Source organism: Balaenoptera musculus, chromosome 7 (genome assembly GCF_009873245.2).
Source record: "Balaenoptera musculus isolate JJ_BM4_2016_0621 chromosome 7, mBalMus1.pri.v3, whole genome shotgun sequence".
Taxonomy (NCBI): Eukaryota; Metazoa; Chordata; class Mammalia; order Artiodactyla; family Balaenopteridae; genus Balaenoptera; species Balaenoptera musculus.
In genome coordinates this window covers 41,595,432-41,618,568 of record NC_045791.1, presented here as the reverse complement: position 1 = coordinate 41,618,568, position 23,137 = coordinate 41,595,432, and the positions used below count along the sequence as shown (strand labels likewise).

Genomic DNA, 23,137 nt, shown 5'->3' with positions numbered 1-23,137 from the left:
CCCGAAGTCAAAGCAGCAGCTTTGATGTCAGAGAAAGACAAGCAGTCTTCTCTAGTCACGGTCACATATCCAACCCCAGACGGTACCTGCTGCTCCTCTTTGCTCTCGCTCTGGCGTAAAAGGCTTCATAGGACTTTGGTTTCAACTCGAGAGCCTTGGAAGCAAATTCTTCTGCCATGCCGAAGTCCTGGTATCAATATTTAAATACACAAGTCAGAAGCAGCACTGAAACATGATTACAGGCAACCTTTTAATAAGAGTTTTGCTCTAGAGGTTAGTAGAGAATTGGGACACAATTGGAGCGAGATGAAGGGGAAGGTAGGTTGGTTTTTTTGTTGTGAAGTTAGGAGACAGTTACAGCTTATTAATGGTCTTACAAGAAGAATCCCACAGAGAAGCAAAAATCGGTGACTCAGGAGAGAGAGAGAACGGTGGTGGAAGCAGCGCAGCAGAGGCGAGGGCTGATGGGAGCCCACCGCCGGGGGGAGGGGAAGCCTCAGAGGGGCCCGGACACTGCAGCACCTGCAGCAGGAAGGCGGGCAGAGTACGTGGGCGCAGAAGCAGGCAGGTCACAGATTTGGTGGAGGGAGGATGAAGTTAAAAAAAAAAAAGAAAAAAGAAAAAAACTAAGAAAGAAATTGGTACTGAAACAAATCTAGTTACTAGTTACAAGTTAACTGTGAGTTAACTACAATTAATTACAAATTAACCAGTTCCTGGCTTACCCTCTGAGCAAACATAATAACACTAAGCTGATTATAACACATTTGTGTTGGACTTTACAATGATGCCCTTTCCTTCTGAATCTGGGGACAGCCGCTCGTGACAGTGCTGGCAGCGTGCAGTTGGGCAGGGGTGGAGGAGCAGTTTGCATGTGCTTGTCATCACGGAGGCAGAGAAACTACGTCCATGTGCACTCTCTCAGCACCTTGGGAGGTGGGTGGTGCTGTGATCTAATGATGGTCACCCCAGACAAGCAGCTCCCCATGTGCCACGTTCACAGAAAAGTGCAAACAAACCAGACAGGTGGTCTCATGATTTGGTCTGTAGAAGGGCAGGCCTTCACCACTGTGAGAACAGCTAAAGGACTGGAATAAGGGGCCCGGCTTACATTTGTTTTTCTTCGGCAGCGAGACAAATTGAGATAGAGGGAAACCCTTAGCTCATTGAACGGTCTCATGTCCTCTCCGAATCCTTCTCGAGGAAACTTCCTTAAGGCATACTGGTACCTCTGGGCTGCCTCTTTCATCTTCCCTTTCTAGGATTCAAAAATCAGAGAAATTTATCGTTTCCAGAGGCTCCAAGATGAATAAAGATCCTAATGAGGACAGGCCACGGCCAGAACCGGTCCACTAACCGGCCTGGACACGCAGCTTCACTGTCTGCCTAGGCGTCTGCAACCAGAGCTGGGTTTACAGGAAGGGATCTGTAAACTGCTAAACCCATAACCATCGATCTTAAAACATCAGATTATCTTCTCTGTTACATATTTTTGACAACCATTTCATGAATGATCTCTCATCTAAAGATACTTTAATGCAGAGTGTAACAGAAATCAAATGGAAAAACCACACCATCCCTAAGGCAAGTAGTCTTGTGGATAAACCTAGAGCTGCTGTAGAATGATAATTTTTCTTTTAAGAGGAACTAAAGCATGGGCTTTAAAACTCAGCACAGCACTGCACGTCATTTTCAAGGCTAAAGAAATCCATTTGTTCTGTTGGTTCTGTTGCACAGCAGGTATGAAGTCTGTCAAAAATGGCTAATAATTGCCTAGCAAAATTCATATTAAAACCACTTCAAAGCCACAACAATACACACTCTGACCTCAATTTCAAACTGATTCCAGGCCAGGAACCCTGCTGGGTCATGCTATATGCCTATTTATTTGTTGTTATTAAAAAAGAAAAGGAAAAACTAAAACATAGAAAGTACAGCAGCTTCATGCCAAAAAGGATTAAAATGGTCATGATGTAGTTTTTTTGTTTTCATCATCTTTTAATTCTGTCTAATCACAGACCTGGAAAGAAAAATGATCTATGGAAATGGCCTGAGCATCTCTCTAAACTCGGGGCTGGCAAACTACGGTTTCTGGGCCAAACCCGGCCTGCCACCTGTTTCTACAAACACAGTTTGACTGGGACACGGCCTGGCTCATTTGTCTGTGTGTTATCTTGGCTGCGTCTGTGCCACAAGAACAAAGCTAGAGGGCTGTGACAGGGACCACAGAGCAAAGCCTGACATGGTTACTACCTGACTCTTTCCAGATGAAGTGTACTACCCTCCGATCTAAACTGCATGTCTTAGTTTGAACATTTTTACTTTAAAGTCAAATTTACTAATCTTTAAATTGCCTTTCCATTTCTAAGGGAAAATGAGAAAAAGAAATTAATTCCACCTCCTGAGTAACTGAGTATTATCTATTACTTGACTATTTTAAGTAAAAACCTCTCCAGAAACAGCTTCAAATTCCAGAAGCTTACAGACGTTAAAATTAAGATAATAAAGGCTTGGGAGATTTCATGATTCCTTTCTTCTGAAAATGTCTCCCGAGTGTTCCTTTCCCATGTCTCATGATTCCAAGCACCAAGGAATTTCCTGTAGGATGTGCCTGTTAAACAAGAGGCACCTCTGCCTTCGTATCAAGGCTTCAGGCTGTAAGTCACAGTCACAGCCCCACGGATTCGTTCAGAAATACTGGTTCTCAAACACAAAGAGCAGTGCTTTCCACCTTGAAGATTCTGCTGTGAGGATATCAAAGCCTGGGCACGAGGCTAGGTTAGCGCTTCCCAGAACTTCTATTAGCTAAGCTATACGCATTCCGTGCAGTAGCACAGCTACATCCATTATACCCCAAACTAAGAGGCTGCTCATAGGTTGTTACAGGATCACGAGAAAAGGGCGACACCACTTACTTTGTACATCAAGTTCCCTTCCTCCATCAACTTCTGTAAAAGTATAATCAGAATATCAGGTTTGGAAGTAGCCATCGCCCAAGCAGCATTTCCTGCAAAATAAACATGCGTTCAGAGGCATTCCAGTGGGCTTGGAGCAAAGGAGCTCAATGCTTCCGTGGCCCCGTCACAGCTAAGCCCACAAACAGCAGGGAACCCAGCTGCAGAGGACACTGCGGCGTGTCCTGCAGGCCCCGCGTGACAATACAGCGAAGGGAAGGGAGCATTTAGCGGGGAGCTGCACCCCGCACACCCTGTCACTTGGGGGGACAAGAGTACTGGGACACGCAAGCATCAGCGCAGCCACGAGCCACCCCTCCTTTCTATGGGGATTTGCTTCCCAATCATCTCTTTAGTTCCCTGCAGCGCTGTCAGGACCACGCGCAGGTGGAGGCGAGGCTTCTCAGCGTCTCTCACACTCGCTGCAGAGTCACCACCAAATCCACTCTGAGACGCCAGCTCTGGCCCTGCTGCCCTCCTCCCACCATCCCCGCCCCCGGCCTCCCTGCTCCCGCCTGTGTCTCCTTCTCTCCCGGCTGACGGCACAGCCACAACCTCTGTCTAAGCCTCTTCTGAACACGCACAGGGAGCAACGCTTAGGGGCATGGCCTCACGAGTCGGACTCAGGTTCAAGGTGACCTGCCGCTCACTATGACCTCAGGGGAGCTATTCACCATCTTCAGGCCTGGGGTTCCTCCTCTGTAACATGATGCTTTCATCATTCCCTACTTATAGGGTAGGTGAGGATGAGATAAGTTAAAACATGAAACTGCTCAGAATAGCTCCTGATACCATGAGCTGCTTAATAATGTCATTTCACCACCTTCATCGCAGACCCCTCCCCAGAACTGCTGGCAGCCAAAGGTCTGACGTGAAACCAGAAAAGACAGTGCTGTATGGGGCACTCTCCCCCGCACGCTGAACCCTGTGCCGAGTTCCAACCTCCTCAGAGCTCCGGCCCCTGACATTACCCTCAAGTCACCCCGTCTCGTCTCCAGTGAGTCCCGAGAACCTTCCCTCCCAGAACCTGTGATAGGGTTGCCACTGCCCTTCCCAGCGGACTAGCGCCACCTCCCGAACAGCAGTCCTCGCGCTCGGCTGCTCATTACGACCACCCTCCAGCTCTCGCCCACCCGCCCTCGGGCCCTCCCCACAGAGGCCCCCGGAACTGCTCCCCTGTGGCTCCCACGCATCCCCAGCACCCCCAGGGCTGGGCTGGCCTTCAACACTGGCCTCTGCTTATTGCCCACGTGGGCTGTAATAATATGAGTCTTTTACACACTCTGAATGACTGTGATTAACTGAGCCTTAGAGAGGGACAAAAAAAATCTCCACACGCCTGACATCTTACTTCTTAACCCGGGAGCAGGTGAGTACGGTCCCTCGCGTACTCTAAAATCTGAAGCTACCCTCCCTCTCGCTGGTGAGCTGCAGAGTTTACTGACCTAACTTGGCTCCTTTTCTCAGCAGTGTAATCACTACAGATGTGTTTCGACAACCAATGGCTCTGTCCAAGGGCCGCATGCCGCTGTGGTCCACGTGCTCGATCACGGCCCCCTTGTCGACCAGGTACAGCACCTGCAAAAGGGAGACACAGGCCCTGAGGGCGCGGGTAACAGGAGCCCTCACCTGGCCCAACGCTGCAGCCGGTTTAGGAGCTGGCGGTCTTAGCTTCACTCTGGCCTCAGATGCTTCTGGCCTAACGGGATCCTAGAAGGGAAATGAAGCTGACATAGAACAGAGCAGAGGAGCTGCAATCCACAGCTCAAACCTGCTCTGCTAAAGTGATTTTGATGTTGGCAATGAGACAGGCAGGTGGATGTTCCCAGGGCGGGATGTGTGTCTGTGCACCCACAGACCACAGACAGTACACGCACGCTGTCACCTGTCTGTCTCACCCCACTTCCCAGGCCACAGAGACGAGATACTGTCAGCTTTTCATCTCCAATTACTTAGGAGGCAGACTTCTGCCATAGCTCCAACGTGCTGGCAGGTTACGGCAATGGCACTTCAGAAACACTCAGCTCCACACAGCCTGGGTACAGAAGCTGGGAAGATCAGGATCAACAGGACCCGATTATAACTCACTTTAAGGCTCAGGAAAGAGACCTGAATACGGGCACCGTAAAGATGGCAAAGACTGACTTGATGTGATAAAGTAGCTGTCACCTAGACTAAACAGAGAACAACAGGAAAAACCATGCTGGCCACTAAAATTGCTCTATTCACTGGAAAAGTCTGTAGCCTGCTTAGATTTTCATGTGGATCTGTTAGATCCTATCAGTCCACCAGCTGTTCAAAATGACACTAGAGGGATTAATATCCAGAATATATAAAGAACTCCTACAACTCAACAACAAAAACCTCAAAAATCCAATTTAAAAATAGGTAAAGGTTGTGATAAGCCATAATGGAAAAGAATATGAAAAAGAATATATATATATATATATATATATATACATATATATGTGTGTGTGTAACTGAGTCGCTTTGCTGTATAGAAGAAATTAACACATTGTAAATCAACTATACTTCAATAAAATTTAAAAAATAGGCAAAGGATCTGAATGGATATTTTTCCAAAGGTGATATACAAATAGCCAATAAGCATGTGAGAAGATGCTCATCATCACTAGGGAACTGCAAATCAAAACCACAACAAGCTGTTAACTGTTAGGATGGCTGCTATCAAAAAAAAGAACAAAACAGAATATAAGTGCTGGAGAGGGTGTGGAGAAACAGGTAGCCATGTGCACTGTTGGTGGGAATGTAAAATGATGCACCCACTATGGATGCAGCATGGAGCTTCCTCAAAAAATTAAAAATAGAATTACTCCTCAATTGAGCAATCTTACATCTGGGTATCTATCCAAAAGAATGGATAGATCTCGAAAAATTTGCAGGCTCTCGAAGAGATGTTTGCACACCCATGTTCGTAACAGCACTATTCATAATAGCCAAGAGGTGGAAGCAACCCAAGTGCCCAATGATGGATGAATGGATTAACAAAATGTGGTAAATACATAAATGGAATATTATTCAGCCTTAGAAAAAAGGACATCCTGACGTATGCTATAACATGGATGAACCTAGAAGACATCATGCCAAGTGAAATAAGTCAGTCACAAAACAACAATATTGTATGATTCCACTTGTATTCAGGGACCTAGAGCTGTCATTCATAGAGATGGAAAGTAGAAAGTTGGTTGCCGGGAGCAGGGGGTAATGAGGGCTTGCTGTTTAACGGGTGCAGTTTCAGTTTTACAAGACAAAAAGAGCCTGGACTTTGGCTGCACAACGATGTGAAATGTACGTAACACTACTGAACTCTTCACCTAGGAATGGTTACGATGGTAAATTTTATGTTATGTGTTTTTACCAAAATTTTTTTTAAATGACACTTAGAATGCTAAAGATCCTTCACTCTTCCCTAATGTTGATAAACTACAGGATCTGGTAATGTAACATAAGCTGAAAAAGAAAAGTGTGGAGATGTGAGGTTTAGTTAAATAGCTGTTTCTGAAAATCGACATTTAAGTACAGTTTATAATGTCCAGGAAATTGAAACTATTTAACCGTTACATCACTGCCTTGTAAAACCATCAGGCACAGACGTGCAGGGTGGGGATGGCTTCTGCTCCAAGGTCCACGGCCCCCAGCAATACAGCACCTGTCTGTCTAGCTAGTCCTCTCCTTAGACACACGTAACGATTCATAAATGATAATTTGCAAGGAGAAATGAACATTCCTCCAGCACCTGCTTGGTGCCTGGGATATGGACACTGACAGAGTGGTTTTTACCCTGAAAGACATCTTGTGGTTTTTAGTTTATTAAGGTTTTATCCCTTCGTTCCTCAATGAGACTTAGGCCTTTGGCAAAGAGATAAAGACAGTGCCCAAAGCATTTTCTATTATTTCCAGACAAAGCCACATCGATTTAAAAACAAACCAACTGATTATTTGATTAGTAATTTCTCACATATATAAAAGTGATTTTTAAATGATCTATACAGGCATTCTATTTATATGGAAATTGTAAGAAAATAAAACGACATATGCACGTGTGTACACATATTCACGTACGTGCATGCAGCTTGTAATCATGGAATTTTAAGCCTTTAGAGTCTATTAAAATCTTTACCCCAGTTCTGGAATAGATCGCGTGCCACAGAATTAGAGGAAAACGAAAGCCACCCCACAGCACACACGTATGCCCCGGCCACACGGGACCAGCGTCATGCACACTTGGGGATGGCTCAGCTCCCGAGTTTCCACGCGGCCCAGACGCCTGGCACAGGTGGGGAGCGTGGCCGCCGCGGTACCTACGGTCTCCGCATCGCCGTAGAAGGCGGCCAGGTCCAGTGGGCTGCGGCCGTTCTTGTCCGTCTGGTCGATCTTGGCTCCTTCCTCCACCAGGAACTGGACCACAGCCCTGTGCCCTTTCAGACAAGCCCAGCTTAATGCCGACAGACCCTCTTTGTCCAGAGAAGGAAGGGCGGCACCTGAAAGAGAAGCCCATTCACAGAACGTGAGAGTGGAAAGACAAGGCCAGAGGCAGACCCTTCCACACCCGCATGTGAAGCCAAGGGTGAAATGACCATCCCTGCTGCAGCTGAATAAAGGGTACGTGGGACGTATCCCTATTCCCTCCACTTGTGTGCAAGTTAAAAAATGTCCATGACAAGAACACTTAACAAAAAGATTTTTTTCAAAAACAAAACAAAGACAACAACTAAAAAAACAAAAAAACTAAATCAGAAAGTACTAAACGAGTCTGCCAAAGCTCTTGCCCTTGTCCATCCAACAGAACCCCACGCGGGGGAGGGCAGTGCGGCTACCTTTCGAAAGGAGAAATTCCACGGTGCTCAAGTGCCCTTCACAAGCAGCCACCATGAGGGGCGTCCGGCCCTGCTTGTCACTTAGGTTCACATCACAGCCACGGTCCAACAGCAACCTAACGATCTGAAAGAAACACTCGGGATTACACGCTTCCTGCTGCCCCTTAAATCACGTGCTCTCTACCTGGGACGGTTTTTCCACCTTTCAGAGTAATGAAAGGACTCTCCTCTTTTTGAAAACCCCTGTAAGCCGTGTGATCCACGGGGCCTGTAAAATCTTTCTGCTGTATTCCTTTGAACAGACTCTTCTCCCAAATACATCTTCTCTTTAACAAGCCTAATTCATTACTATGTCTATAAAACATGCACACACAGGCAGAAGTTTGGAGGAGGGAGGATTCCAAGCACAGTCAAGTGATGACAGGACAGCCACTACGGGCACGTGGGGAGCTGAGCAGAACTAAAGGGGGCGCACGACAGCCACGGCCCCGCGGCGGCGCTGACACCACGTTCCTGCAGCAGGAGGGCACGGCACGGGCAATGGATGCGACAACACTCACCCACCGCCTCCCCTCAGCAGTCTGCTTCCTGAGGCTCAGGACGGGGGGACCTTCATAGCAGGTGATTTTTAGCAAAGCTTCCTGGAGGAGTTTCAGCCTCCAAGTTATGCCTTTAAACAGTACATGGTGAGAAGGGGAAAAACAACCCAGAGAGGCGACTCCTACAATGACCATCCTGGAGGGAACTGCTCTGTCCAGGGGGTTGTGGTCCAGCCTCTCTCCCTCTGGCACCACGCTTCTTTTATTGCCACCACAGCAGAAGGTGGCGTATTCCCACTGCTCTCTTGTTCTTGACACACTAACAAGTGTCTCCAGACTTCCGCATGACTTAAGGAACATGGAGAACAGGAGAGAGGATTATTAGCTAGGGCATCGCAAGGACTTGTGAGAGTGACAGGGAGTGGCCGGTACAAACCAAGCTCTTAGAAACGGGAAGGAGAAAAGCCAGAATCTCAGTGGGGCACCCTCACAGCTCCTACCAGCAGAGCCAGCAGGAATCGGAAGGGTTGCGACTCCACGCTGTAAACTTGGGTCTAGAAAATTCCTTCTATAATGGACATGATGGTGAAATCCATCTGTCTGTCTGCAGCTGTGTGTAAGCTGGTGCCAGGCATGGGGTAGATACACGGTCACTGTTTACAAAATGAAGGAATAAATGACTGAACCACTGCTATCAAGGACCCCTTGCTCCCTTAATTAAACTAAAAGCAGCGATGCGTCGCTCCTTGTAAAAGAAACCAGCCTGAATCACAGTGCAGGACCAGAGGGAAAAGGCTTCCCCTCCCAAGGAGCACAACAAGGCCGCTCTTCCCCCAAGCCTGCCGGACAAGTGCGTTGCACAACCACAGCAGCTGCTGTGTTACAGCAAGTCTTCTGCTGTCGGGATGGGGTGCTCCCACTCCACGTCCCCTCCCCGGTTACGGGGAAGCAGCTGTGAGTCTCTGACCTGGTTGCCGGCCTTGCTCCCAGTTACCAGCCAACGTGGCTGACTGAGCTAGCCTGTCAAAGGTCTGCCTTGATACAGCAGTGCTCACAGCACAAGCAGAAGCCAAGAACGTGAAGAAGACAGGGCCCAGCAGGGGAGACGGGCAGTAGCGAACTCCATCCCATTCACTGTTTCTGAAGCGCTCGGGGTCCCCCGGGTACCTGCCAATGCCCCTGGCGTGCCGCGCAGAACAACGGAGGGACGCCTCTCCTGTTAGTCCGAGACGCGGCGGCTCCACGCTCCAGCAGCAGCTCGCAGACCTCCAGCTTGCCTCGTCCTGCAGCGGCCGTCAGGGCTAGAGGGAGGTCACAGGGGAGGAGGGGTCTGTTAGCGTGACGGCCACATGGCGGTGGCTAAAGGGGGCCGCAGGTTCTCCCACACCCCTCCCACTGAGAGCAGGGGGACCACGCATCCTGCCCCCCTTGAATCTGGGTAGGCTCTGTGACACCTTTCTTTCTTTCTTTTAAAAAAATTTTTTTTTGGCTGCATCGGGTCTTAGTTGCAGCACGCAGGACCTTTCGTTGTGGCACACAGGCTCTTTGTTGTGGCATGCCGGCTTCTCTCTAGTTGTGGCGCGCGGGCTCCAGAGCGCGTGGACTCTGTAGCTGTGGCCCGCAGGCTCCAGAGTGTGTGGGCTCTGTAGTTTGCAGCACGCAGGCTCTCTAGTTGAGGCGCGTGGGCACAGTAGTTGTGGCGCGCGGGCTTAGTTGCTCTGCGGCATGTGGGATCTTAGCTCCCCGACCAGGGATTGAACCTGCGTCCCCTGAGTTGGAAGGTGGATTATTTACCACTGGACCACCAGGGAAGTCCCTCTGTGACCCCTTTGACCAACAAAACAGAGCAGAAATGATGCTGTGCCAGTGTGTGGGCCCAGGCCCTAAGGTGGGCAACTTCCACTTCCTTGGGCACTCCTTGGATCCAGCGGCCACGCTGTGAGGAAGCCCAAGCAGCCCTGAGGTGAGACCCACTGGGAGAAGCTGTGCGTGGCCAACATCCTAGCAGACAACCAGCAACACTGTCAACTACATGCGTGTGTGCCATCCTGGAAAGGGATCCCCAGACCCAGTCAAGCCACACCAGCTAGAGCTGTGAGAGCAGAGATGAGCCATCCCTACAAGCCTGGCCCAAATGCAGATTCAGGAGCCACTAAGCGTTTGCTTTATTGTTGTCTTTTTTCACAGTAAGAGACAACGAGAATATAGGGCCACACAAACGCAGAGATCAGTGTTACTGTCCAGACCAGCTTCTTACCCTAAAGTCATACATTTCAATCAACAAGAACTAATGATTACTGAGGCAGTGAGAGCGTATCACATCGTTCCTGCCTTCAGGGAGCTTAGAATTTCTGTAACAAGTCCAGATCCTGGGTTAAGAATGTCAACAAAGGCACAAAAGGACAATTAGACTGTGGAGGGCCTTGAGTGCCCAGGCGAACAGCGCAGTGTGATCCTGAGGCAGGGAGCTGCAGCTGGCAGCAGAGATGCTGCGGGAAGGTCAGCCGAGGACAAAACGAGAACGGTGTGAAGGGAAAGAACGCAGGCCAAGAGTCCTCACGACACCCGCACAGCAGTGACTGCGCCCCCCCACCCCCAAGGCGTGATTCCTAATGGGGGCTGGGGAGGCAGAAAGAGGGGTTTAGTTAGAAGGGGGGCTCTGCCATGGCATGAACCACTGTCTAGAGGGAAGGACAGTGGCAGGTTGCGGGGACAGCCCCAGGCCAAGACAAAGCTCTTCAGCAGAGAAGAGGACAGGAAGGGGCGAGGGTGGGAGACGGAGACACCGCAGGAGGGAGTGTCTACGACGCAGAGGGGGAAGGAGAGGGTGGAGCCTGACGCTGCGGCTCGGCTCGAGTCCCAGGGCGACTCCGTCTCTACATACAACCTCACACCTCAAACTTCTGGCTTCCTGAATAAAGTAAGCGTCCCTCCACATCAGTCCGACGTCTCAGTATGAAAACTAGGAAGACAACAGGAATAGATCCTTCACAAAAGGTGAAGTCCAAAGGCCAACGAACTTACGAAAAGCGCCCAACCTCACTAGCAGTCCAAGTAATTGAGAAACGGGACCCACTGCCGGTTGAGGACGTACACATCCTTCCCCACAGCAACCCAGGCGTAGATGGGTGCCTGGACGTGCCCCTGGAGCACACGGGGAGGCGTGCTTGTGACAGCCTGAGCTGGAGCAGCCCAGCTGGCTGTGGACAGCCGACCACAGGTCATGGTGCAAACACTGCACGGCCACCAAATAAACACCACACGGCTAAATGCAGCGCAACGGGTCCGTCTCCCAAATTTAACAGAGATTCCAAGAAGCAAAGCACAGAAGAACACGCAGGGCGATAGCTCAGAACTGAGCACTGCTGGGCGGTCTCAGGACAGGCCCACAGTGGCCCCCTTTCCGAGAGGGCAGGGCCGGCTCCGCTGGGAACCCTGGGCCTCCCGGCATCGCTGAGACGGGGAGCCCGGGGCTCAGCAATGCAGATGCCCTGTGTCCTCTCCAGACCCCCTCTCAGGACAGACATCATGCCTACTCCAGCTCCATCAGCCCAGCCATGGTTTAACTCCCAGGACCGCACACGCCAAAAGGATGTAAACGTGACACCTGGACCTCGTCTCCCTCTCAGGGACAAAGAAGTCGCCACGCGCTTTACTGATTTTCTCAAGACAGGGCAACCAGTACAAACCACAGAAGGAGTGGAAGCTATCTCGGGTCTCGACCACAGGTGCCATTCCTATCCGTGTTACACAGACAGGCGCGTTGTCACCCATCGCACATCTACACTTGTAAATAAGTTACAAATAAATACCGTAAACAGACTAGATATCGGTTTATATACCGATGCGCTGGGCTGGAGGTGGGAGCTCCCATACCCCAAATGTCTGAACCTCAGTGGCCAAGTGATCCTGTCTGTCCTGTGAGCTTCTACACTAGCAGGTCCTGGTCCTGCTGCTGGGCATGCCCATCATGGTCTGTTCCTGCCACGGCGTGAATGTTGACGATTCTGACGTAACGTGGGCCGTGGGGCGCCTTTCTATACACTGTCTGGATGGGTCTAACACCACGTCCCTGCAAGCGGGGGGTTTGTGAGATGGAAGATCTGGACGCTGAGCCACGCCCCGGGCCTGCGGCTCCTTTGCAGCCTTCCTGCAATTAGGGAGCCCCTCCTCTGCCGGGAGCGGACTGTGGCACGGAGCGGGCACAGGCGCTGCAGGCGGGGACGTGGCCAGGCGCAGGCAGGACACCGTGGACGTAATAAGCTCAAGGCTCTTCCGTCTGACGAGGCCCGAAGCAGCTGATCACCATGACATTCCAGTCTCTTTTATTTGGTAAACAGGTTTCATCCGCATTATAAGTGGGGCCTTTAAGTCAGGATTTCTGTTGCAGCTGCCACTGATTTTTTTTTTGCAACAGCACATCAAAAATGACAGCCCGGCACTAAAAATAGGGCCCTGTGTTTGAAGGAGGTGCCAGAGGAGCCAGAAGTTAGAACAGCTGACAGTCGGAGGGGAGCGCCGCCCAGGCCTGGAGACGGGGCTGGATTCCCTTCTCCCTTCCAGCCAGACTGGCTGCACTTTTGGTGATCAGCTTTCTTTTGAGATGGTAAAGCACCTATCAGCACAGGCTGGGAGTCTCACACAGCTGGCCTAAAAGGGATCACACTTCCCTAATGAGGCTCTCGCTTTCACCCGATGCCCCAAACAACAGGACCTGTGTTTTCCTTTTTCTACTCAGAGGGAATCTTTCTGGCGCCATCACTCAGGACCCCTGAGGCTAAGGGTGTATCTCAAGTTCTAGCAGCCACGAGGACTTAAGGATACCATATTCGGAAACAAGCGAGGCTGAAGAATAGTCAACCAGATGCTTAAACAAACAAAACCACGGCAGAACTCTGCTCAGGAATTTCAGCTATTCTGCTGAAAAGGCTGTCCTCCGAGCAGAGCACCAGCCCCTAACAAGGGTCAGTGCACTCAGCCTGGCCGGAGGAGAAGGGGGGGGGGGGGGAGACAGGAGGAGAGAGCGCCTGGCAGTAGGGTAAAGCCCTGGCTTCTGGCCAACGGAGTTCAGAGAGCAAGGAGAAAAAAGACTTGGTATGAAACGGGGGCTCTAAAAATCAACCTGAGCTCATGGCGCTTCTTAGGACTCAAACTGAACATAACTTCTTCTACTGCAAAATCCTCAACAAGATGACATTTTTGTAATTAAATTCCCACGAAGGCATGTGTCATTTTCTGATTAATTTTACCTCGGCAATACTGTCTTCTGTCTTCAGAGCATGAGTACGTTTGTCGTGGCAGGTGTTCATTTTAAGAAAACCCAACTGACCCTCAACAATATGACATCCTCACTGAAAACATCAGTGAGAGATGGTTCCTGGTAAAATGGATCATTTGCAGGAATCTTTTAAGAACTAAAGTTCTCTGGGCAAAGATGTGATTTACGAAAGCTCAACGGCAACTTGCCTGGAACGCAGTCATTCCATAAGCAGGGCTGTTTGTGATATTTTATGGCAGGTCTGTCCCTCAAACACACAGGGATGTGTTCCTGGGCCAGGCCAGCAGGCCCGGGGGCTTCAACAATGGCTTGTCGACCCCTCTGCCCACATGCTTCTCTCCCGACTTACAGGAAAGGGTGCCAGGTCAGAGCACACGCAGGCGGTCCCTGCTCCTGGACAGGGACCTTTGCATACACCACACGGTGATGAGCCAGCCCGGCCTCCTAGGCCCCAGCCGAGCACGTGAGCCAGAACGGTGCGCACCCGCAGAAGCGCGCCTCCTGCCGGCTCAGGTGGCTGCCCGGGTCGTGGGCAGCGTGGCTTGGCTTTGCTTCCATACGTGTGTTCACTGGTGTCATTTATTTCCTGTCATGCTGCCTTTTCCCATCTTTTACAGAAATGGGTGGAAAATGAATAGTAATAAGCAGCAGAGTTCTCATAAATGTCATCTAGTTGTGACCAAGATGGAAACCATTAGATGTGACAAAGTCAGTGAAGACAGAACCTGGGCCGGAGAAGAACAAAGGTAAAAAGTGCACGTGGAATGCTGGGGAATTCTCAGCTATTTTATCTAAATACTGAAATGTAATTTGGGATTCTATAATTTTTTAAACCTCTTTGGGAATGGCAGCCCCTCGCCCTGCACTTAACAAATAACCTCTCGAGGAGTTGTCACCCCAGAGGCTAGTCGGTCTGTGTTTTGCTTTGCTGCCCTTTGGGTCTGGGCAGGGCTGCCACTCAGAGAGGCTGGTCCCAAAGGCCTCTGAATGAAAGCAGTGCCCTGTACCCGCCCCGGGAAGTCAGGCAACACCCCCTCCCCCTCCCCCTTCTACGGACAGGGCTGAGATTTATAAAAGTCCAGTATCAGGCTTCCCTGGTGGCGCAGTGGTTGAGAGTCTGCCTGCCAATGCAGGGGACCAGGTTCGAGCCCTGGTCTGGGAAGATCCCACATGCCGCGGAGCAACTGGGCCCGTGAGCCACAACTACTGAGCCTGCGCGTCTAGAGCCTGTGCTCCGCAACGGGAGAGGCCGCGACAGTGAGAGGCCCGCGCACCGCGATGAAGAGTGGCCCCCACTTGCCACAACTGGAGAAAGCCCTTGCACAGAAACGAAGACCCAACACAGCCATAAATTAATTAATTAATTAATTAAAAAAAAAAAAAAAAAGTCCAGTATCATAGCCTTGCTTTGTTAGGTATTTCCTTCCTGGCTGAAGGAGGGGAGGGCTTCTATTAGAAGAACAAACTCTCCAACAGCTATAAATTCTTCACCTCCGCAAAGATCTGAATCCTCAACAATGCAAAGGATAAAATAAAACACAACAAAGATTGCTCTCACTGAAAAATGCCATTGCACCGGGAGACCGAACCCCCAGGAGCCTCCAGCACCCCCAGCCTTGACAGACGCCCGTGCTGGGAGGGTGACCTTACGAACAGGAAGCCGGCTCTGCCCAAAAGCTCTCTGAAGCTCACCAGTGGCTGTTTGGAACACCTTCCTTATTGTTCTGACCCTGCCTCGTCATTCTGCGCTTGGCATTAAGTCTCCCAGGAGGGCCTGCAGCTGCAGGCCGGGCTGGGGTCAAGGAGAGGGAATCGCTGTGACAAGGCAACAGGCAGCAGCCAAATCGCACATAAAGATGCCCCCACCAAATCAGCCCATTTCCCAATGAACTACCTACAAAGCAAGGCAGAAACCAAATCTGAGGAACCACGACACCCCTGGCACGTGACCAGTTCTAGAGTAAAACCATGCTGTCAGTCTCTGTACACAGGTTAAATATGAACCTCAAATTACCAAGGAATTTTTTTATAGAAATAAAATGTGTAATTGCCACTAAATGGGACTTCACACGTGACCAAAATTCTTTTCCATCCTGCAAATCCATAAAGGAATTGCAAAGTAACTAAGATTCTGTCACTTAAGCGTTCATTTCAATGCTCTATCAAGGCCAAAGGTATAGCATAAATATATTACAATAATTAATATCAACAATCAGCTCATCACAACCTTCGCAGCATATCGTATCTGTTGAACACTTAGAGCTGCCGAGCTCTGGGCAAAAGACTATGGGTGAATTCTTATTTAAGCTTGACAAGAATCCTTCGAATTAGAAGATTATGATGTCCATTTTATTGAGGTGAAGGAACTGAGTCACAACAGTTAACATCATTTGCCCTGAATCATAAAGCTGATTCAGTGTCAGTTAGAAATTAAACCCAAGCAGCCGAAAGAACCTGGAGGCATGCTCTCAATCAGAATAGGAAGATCCTGATTATCGGAGAGTTTTGGTCCTGGTTCTGCCACCCATTCACTGTGAAACCTTGATGAAACAATTAAATTTCTTTGGACCTCAACTATCTGCACCTATACCATAAGCTTATTAGTCTCTTTCAGTGATATGCTTTGTGATTCTAAGGATCCTAGGTCTTTAGAACTTTTAAAGAAGGATAAGAAAACAGTGCAATGTGAGATGACTGGACAAGATGGCAGAACAGAAGGACCTTGAGCTTACCTCTTCTCACAAGCAAAACAGGAAGATCCTGACATATTTTAATAATATACTCTGACACTTGTAAACTGCTTCCTACATGATGCTTCATGGCCCTTCAAATTCATAAATTAATTTAATATACAACTAACTTCTGGGATTTCCCTGGCGGTCCAGCGGTTAAGACTTCGCCTTCCAATGAGGGGGGTGCAGGTTCGATCCCTGGTTGGGGAGCTAAGATCCCACATCACATGCCTTGGGGCCAAAAAACCAAAACATAAAACAGAAGCAATATTGTAACAAATTCAATAAAGAGTTTAAAAATGGTCCACATCAAAAATCTTAAAAAAAAAAAAAAAAAAAAAACTAACTTTTACGGGGCAAGTACCACTCATCCTGGTTTTGCAGATGAGGAAAATATGGTCCAGAGAAGTTGAACAAGTCACCTAAGGTCACACAGCTAGTGGGAGGGAGGATAGGATTTGAAGTCAGGGAGTCTGGCTGGAATCTGAGTTCTTAATTCTCACACTTCTGCCCCTAAAAAGTCTCCTTTAAAAATATATCCAACTAATCAAACAGACTATGAATGTTGTTTCAGAACAAGGGTATTAGAAAACACTTTTCTTCTCCTGAAGAACTGTTACGCTTTCTCCCACAGACAGTAAGAATAATCTGTGATGACTATGTTTCCTTCTAACTCTGGTCACACAGCCTCCTAAGGCCAAAACAGTAGCTCGACCTAGTAAACATTCAGGACATTATGGCAGGAATATCCCTGCTCTTCCTCATGTCCTATTCCTGACTTTTTTCCCTTTTCTTATATGTATTAATTCAAGTAAGCCTCTTCAAATCCTTTGAGGAATAATGTGTGCTATAAATAACATAATTCAATTTAAAAACAATTTCCTAAAATGTGGATGACATAAATCATGTTTCATACAGACTTTGTGCCAAAAATCCATCAGAAGATCACAGCTTTGACCAGCTGTCACTTCTAAAGTGTGCTGAGAATGCTCACATTTTGGACAGATCCTCTTACACACCAAATTATCTAAAGCATGTACAACGTGCTGCTCCTTCCTTCTTCTCTCCTCAAAGGGCTGGGCGTGAGCTGAGGAGAACAGAGTTATGGGCAGGACCCCACGTGAGGGGTCAGTGTAAAAAGGGGGGCAGTTTCGGCAAAACCATCCTACACAAGTTGAGATCCAGGCTCAAAAAAAGAGAATCCAAATATCATTGCGGGAAGAATTGGAAAGAATCAAGGATGATTTTTCCGTGGGAGAGCAGGTGAACCATGTGCAGTCCTGTTAGGAGGGAGTGACCAAAAGAACAAGCAGCCGTGTTTGTGGGTAAAGATGCTCTAAGGTACCAAAATGTAGACGAGCATGTGCCTTTATGGTGAAAGCCCAAGTTTTGTTTTTGTTTTTTTAATGAATAGGAAGGAACTCACTAGAACAAAGGCCTCTGTGTACAGCGAAAGCCTTAGGATGAAGGCGGAGCACAGGGTCCTGGGTAAGCAGTCAAGCTACCAGTGCATCTACACCTGAAATGCCCCTGCGGGTTTCTACGGGCCCCTGCTCCTTGCCCCTCACCTGCCCCGTAGGACAGGGACGCACAGGTCCGCTGATTCCTGCTGGCCTCTCAGCAGAGGAAAGGTCTCCAGAACACACCCACGTCGGGGGCAAACCCCAGGGGTCTGCTAGAGCAGGAAGGGGGCAGGGTGTGGACAAACCCAGTCCCTTTGGTTCTTACCCCCCACATCCTCTCTATTGTTAGGGTGACCCCACGCCCATCTCCCTCCTTCCAGAGCCTGCGCTACCCCCTCCCCCAGTACCTACATCACCCCCTTCCCCAGTGCCTACATTACTCAACTTTGTCCCTCCCCTTGCACCGTCCTGGGTTATTCCCCAGTTCCCCTCCATTCAGGGTCCAGAGCTCCCCCCTCCCATCCTCTCCAGGGTTCTGGGTTATCCACCCTTCCCCTCCCTTCCTAGGTCCTGGGCTGCCCCTTCCATCCAGGATCCTGGATGACCTCTCCCCCCCCCATTCTGGGTTATCCCCTCCCTCATACCCTCTAAGGTCCTGGGTTACCCCTCTTTCATGCTAAGGACAACCAAGAACTTCTACCTTGTTTAGGACTGACAGAAACCTGGATTTCCAACAATCTTACTGCACTTTCCTAAAGCAAACACTAGCAGAGGAAGGAAGGCCTGGACAAGGATTTCCCAACAGCAGTGCTGGTGAGGGGCTCGGGAACTCCAGAAAAACCGGGTGTCTTGGGCTTCCCTGGTGGTGCAGCGGTTGAGAGTCCGCCTGCCAATGCAGGGGACACGGGTTCGAGCCCTGGTCTGGGAAGATCCCACATGCTGCGGAGCAACTGGGCCCGTGAGCCACAACTACTGAGCCTGCGCGTCTGGAGCCTGTGCTCCGCAACAAGAGAGGCCGCGACAGTGAGAGGCCCGCGCACCGCGATGAAGAGTGGCCCCCGCTTGCCGCAACTAGAGAAAGCCCTCGCACAGAAACGAAGACCCAACACAGCCAAAAATAAATTAAAAAAAAAAAAAAAATCGGGTGTCTTCAGTGTACAAGAGAAGTCACTTGCTTTTCTCTACAAGATACATTTAGTAAATTCCTTCACACAAATTCTCCACATGCCCCAACAAGCAAGAGACCAATTCTTTTCTTTCCAGTCTCTCACCTGAATTCTGCCCTGAGATGTACCTAACCTGTGTGAAGGCCAAACTCAATCCAGTAAGTCTCAAGCGTTCTTTAAATTCTCACCAAACAATAGCCCTCCTCTCTCCAAAAAACCTAAGGTAAAATCTGAATAAACAAAGGGTTATTTTTAAATCAGCAACAAGGCATCCTGCCACCTGGCATGCATGCACCGAGTTTTGGGGTGGCTTTGGGTGTGATGAGCTCTGCTGTCCGTGGTCCCTGCAATGAGAGCAGAAAGACATCTCACTCCCAGAAGGACAGCCAGAGCCCCCAGAGTGGAAACTGAAGCAGCTGTACGGAGATGAGAGGGAAACTTTTAAGACATCAAGGACAAAGTACAACTCATGGCTTCCAGGCCCCGTAAGGAAACAGATGTGAGGACCCCTCCCCCAAGCCTGGCGTGGAAATGCCCACACCCCAGCTGACAGGCTGGGCCTGAGACTCAAGTCCCATCCAGCATTCCGTGCAGAATTAGAGAAGAGTGACCTGTGATCAGCATACATGCTGGCCTAAACTGCCTGTGCGAACTATGATAATGGAGGGCCACGCAGCTAAATACTGGGGAGAAAACTTCAGCCTTTCTTAGAAAGAGAGGAAAATACGGTGTTGTTAACAGCTTTGGCAATAAAAACGTAGTGTTTCCAATGATTCAACTTCTTTGGAAAGTATTTACCAACTAAAAGAGCACGGACAACATAAAAGAACACTTGGCATGAAACATTTCCGCCAGACGTCTACCTCCCTCTGACGGGGCCTCTCAGGTCAGAAATTAGGGAAGGGCAGCCCCTTGGGAGCAGTCGTATGACAGGCGGGACAGCGTCCTGTCCGTTTGTGGAGCCCGCGGCTCCAGGCCTGCCGCAGACCAGCTGTGAAGCAGCGAGAAGGATTTCCGAGGAACAACAGTGTGAGGGCGTGGCACATCGGGGCAGTGGGCAGTCGGGCGGGTGACGCAGGGAGGGAGACGTTATGGACACACAGATGGGGCTGGCACGGTCCATCCTGGCCTGTCAGCCGTGCCCACACCACGTATGGCTGCTAATAGCTGGGTGTCCCAAAAGATGAAACCCAGCACCCAGCCACACTGCTGACTGGGACGAAGGCATCTCAGCCAGGCTGGAATCCAGCAGGACGTGACCTGCGCAACGACAGACACGAAGACACCAGAGGACTGGGTCCCGACGAGCAACTGGGCTCCTTACCTCTCCCCTCCGACAACACAATTTCTCCCAAATTATTCTGCAAAGTGAGTGTCACCTACCCTAAAAGTTACCTAGCTTTGTTTTCTCTAAACCCGCTGGTCCGCTCATTCAACAGCCATGTGACAAGCACCAGGCAAGATCAATGGCTAGTGGCTACCTGGCTGGACAGCACAGAACGCAAGCATTTCCACCACCACAGAAAGTTCTACTGGACAACACGAGACCAGACACAGTGACCACACACAGAGATGAGCACAAGAGACCTGGAAAGTTCTGCCCTCCTGAAGCCCACAGTTTGGGGACGACAAGCTTTCATCAAATAAGCAACACCAACAATCAAATTTATCAGTCGTAAGTACTGCGAAGGGAACTGCAAGGTGACCCCAAGGGACCGGGGCTGGGAAGGCTTTGCTTACAAGACAGGCAAACTTGCTGAAACAGAAGGGCCTTTATGCCCCTGTAAAGAGCGTGAAGTTCTGCCCAGAGACAGACAACAGGCTCACAGACTTGAGAGTGGCCTAGAGTTTGGAAGCACAGTTCCTCTGACAATTCACAACACCATGAGGTCACCAGTTAAGCATTTCTGATCATTTCAGTTTGGGCAGATTCCCATCACACACTGACAAGGAAACAGTAACTCGGTTAGGTCAAGACTTCGTGGGAGCCAGTACTTGCTTGTCATGGCTGTGGAATGCCTGAAACAGAGATAACACAAAGCATCTGATGCGTTCTTGTCATGGTTCAGTCTGCCCGGAGACCATGGGATCAAGGCTGTCCGACCAAGAGTGTGAACGTCACAAGCAAAGGGTCTCGGCTGCCTTGCGGGCGGAGCTGCTTGGCGGAGATGCACCCCAAGCCCACTGTGCAGTAGCTCCGAGCTTTCTCCTTACGCCACCCCCTCCACCTGAGTGTCACACTCCTTCAACTGCGTGAGCCCGAGGAGAAGCGCTGAAGAGCTACAGGACTGATTTTTGCAGGGCTGGATCTAGACATCAAACAGACGTAAAAAGCAAATGGCTCCAAATGCTGGTGGAAAAGGAAATTTACATAAATTAGGCCCTCTGCTCTCCAAAACCAGTAGAGATACAGGCATAACTTATTTAATTGCACTTTGCAGATATTGCCTTTGCTCACTTTGTGCCTCGGTGTCATGTTTTGGTAATTCTTGCAGTATTTAAAATTTTTTCATTATTATTATATACTCGTTATGGTGATCTGTGATCAGTGATCTTTGATATTATTATTGCAAAAAGATTACAACACACCGAAGGCTCAGATGATGGTGAGCATTTCTTTAGCAATAAAGTATTTTTAAATTAAGGTATATATGTTTTTTAAGGACATAAAGCTATGACACACTTAACAGACTACAATACAGTGTAAACGTAACTTACATGCGCTGGGAAACCAAAGAATTTGTGAGACTCACTTTTACTGTGCCATTCATTTTATTACGGCGGTCTGGAACCAAAGTCACCATATATCACCAAGGCACATCTGTATCCTGCAACTTTTCTTAAAACTCTGAGTTTACTGCAAGAAACCCCAAAGTAAACATTGTTCCCATTTTAGACGAACATCTTAAAAATCTACTCTGGACACTGTCTTGTCTCTTTATACCTAAGGCAGGAGCCACCGATTTAGCGCTCCCACCTCCTGGACGGGGCGGGGAGAGGACAGATGGGCGGGTAGCTGTGCTCCAAACAGGGCGGCGTAGAGCTGCACGGAAACCAGCGGGCCCTTCAAAGATGGGCAGGTGAGCCAAGAACACACCCTGGAGACCCTCTCTTGGAGCCCCATCAGCTGGCATTTTAAAGCCAAGCTGTTCATAGCTAACCTACACTGAACAGACTTGTAGGAACTCACACAAGGGTCAAACAGAAATAAGGAACTGCGTTATTGACACACAGCGTCTGGTTGTCCCGTCACCTGCCCACACCCCAGACACGATCACTCTTGGGATCCTACCCCATCACTGTGGTTGGAGACAGACAAGGTCCATCCTAGAGTGTTTTAGACACAAAGCACCACTGACCACACCCAGGAAAGAGGATCAAACAAACCAGGAAGCAAAACTATCGCTTTCACTCTGAGGTTCCCTAGCAATTAGAAAGAGCGCACAGAGCAGCTGCTGGGGACCCACCAGCCGGCGGCTTGGTGAGAACAAGGACGATGAGCTGACCCATCCACTCAGGCTGTCATCCGCACCGGGGCCTTCTCTTCCAGACGGCACGTGGGGTCAGGTAATGTGGACCCTGTGTGGCCAAATCCCAAACACAGACCTCACAATCTGGGCAGTGCAGTAGACACTCGTGCAAAGCCCCATATTTGCAGATGTTTTCTCATCTAAAACCTCCTCCTCGGGCTTCCCTGGTGGCGCAGTGGTTAAGAATCCGCCTGCCAATGCAGGGGACACGGGTTCGAGCCCTGGTCCCGGAAGATCCCACATGCCGCGGAGCAACTAAGCCCGTGAGCCACAGCTACTGAGCCTGCGCTCTAGAGCCCGCGTGCCACAACTACTGAAGCCCGCGTGCCTAGAGTCCGTGCTCCGCAACAAGAGAAGCCACCACAATGAGAAGCCCGCACACCGCAACGAAGAGTAGCCCCCGCTCGCCGCAACTAGAGAAAGCCCGTGTGCAGCAACGAAGACCCAGTGCAGCCTAAATAAATAAATTAATTAAAAATAAATAAATAAAACCTCCTCCTCAAGATTTCAAAGTATTCCTCTGACAACCACAGACCTGGAAATCAGGAGGGTTTGTGGTAGCAGACACTGGTGGACATTTTTGAAAGAACACAGGAGAAAGGTATCAGATAGAAAAACGCGGAGCAGGCAAGATTGGTTTTACTGACATGCAGTCACAGAGCACTGCTGGGGCCTCTAAGCCTGAGAAATAGTGCTT

General features: G+C 49.5%; 1 protein-coding gene across 11 annotated transcripts in view; it reads right to left on the bottom strand.

Moving 5' to 3' along the window:
* Nucleotides 1–23,137, bottom strand: part of TANC1 (tetratricopeptide repeat, ankyrin repeat and coiled-coil containing 1) — a 240,369-nt gene that overhangs the window by 4,229 nt on the left and 213,003 nt on the right. For 10 of the 11 annotated variants that reach the window (XM_036858841.1, XM_036858849.1, XM_036858848.1 and 7 more), the window contains 7 exons: nucleotides 9,499–9,632; nucleotides 7,793–7,916; nucleotides 7,281–7,456; nucleotides 4,400–4,532; nucleotides 2,916–3,007; nucleotides 1,112–1,258; nucleotides 87–187 (listed from right to left, as the gene is read on the bottom strand). In XM_036858841.1, the coding sequence (XP_036714736.1) occupies nucleotides 87–187; nucleotides 1,112–1,258; nucleotides 2,916–3,007; nucleotides 4,400–4,532; nucleotides 7,281–7,456; nucleotides 7,793–7,916; nucleotides 9,499–9,632 (907 nt within the window). Of the gene's footprint in view, nucleotides 1–86; nucleotides 1,259–2,915; nucleotides 3,008–4,399; nucleotides 4,533–7,280; nucleotides 7,457–7,792; nucleotides 7,917–9,498; nucleotides 9,633–23,137 lie in introns of those variants that run through there. The other variant, XM_036858852.1, reaches the window with a different exon arrangement.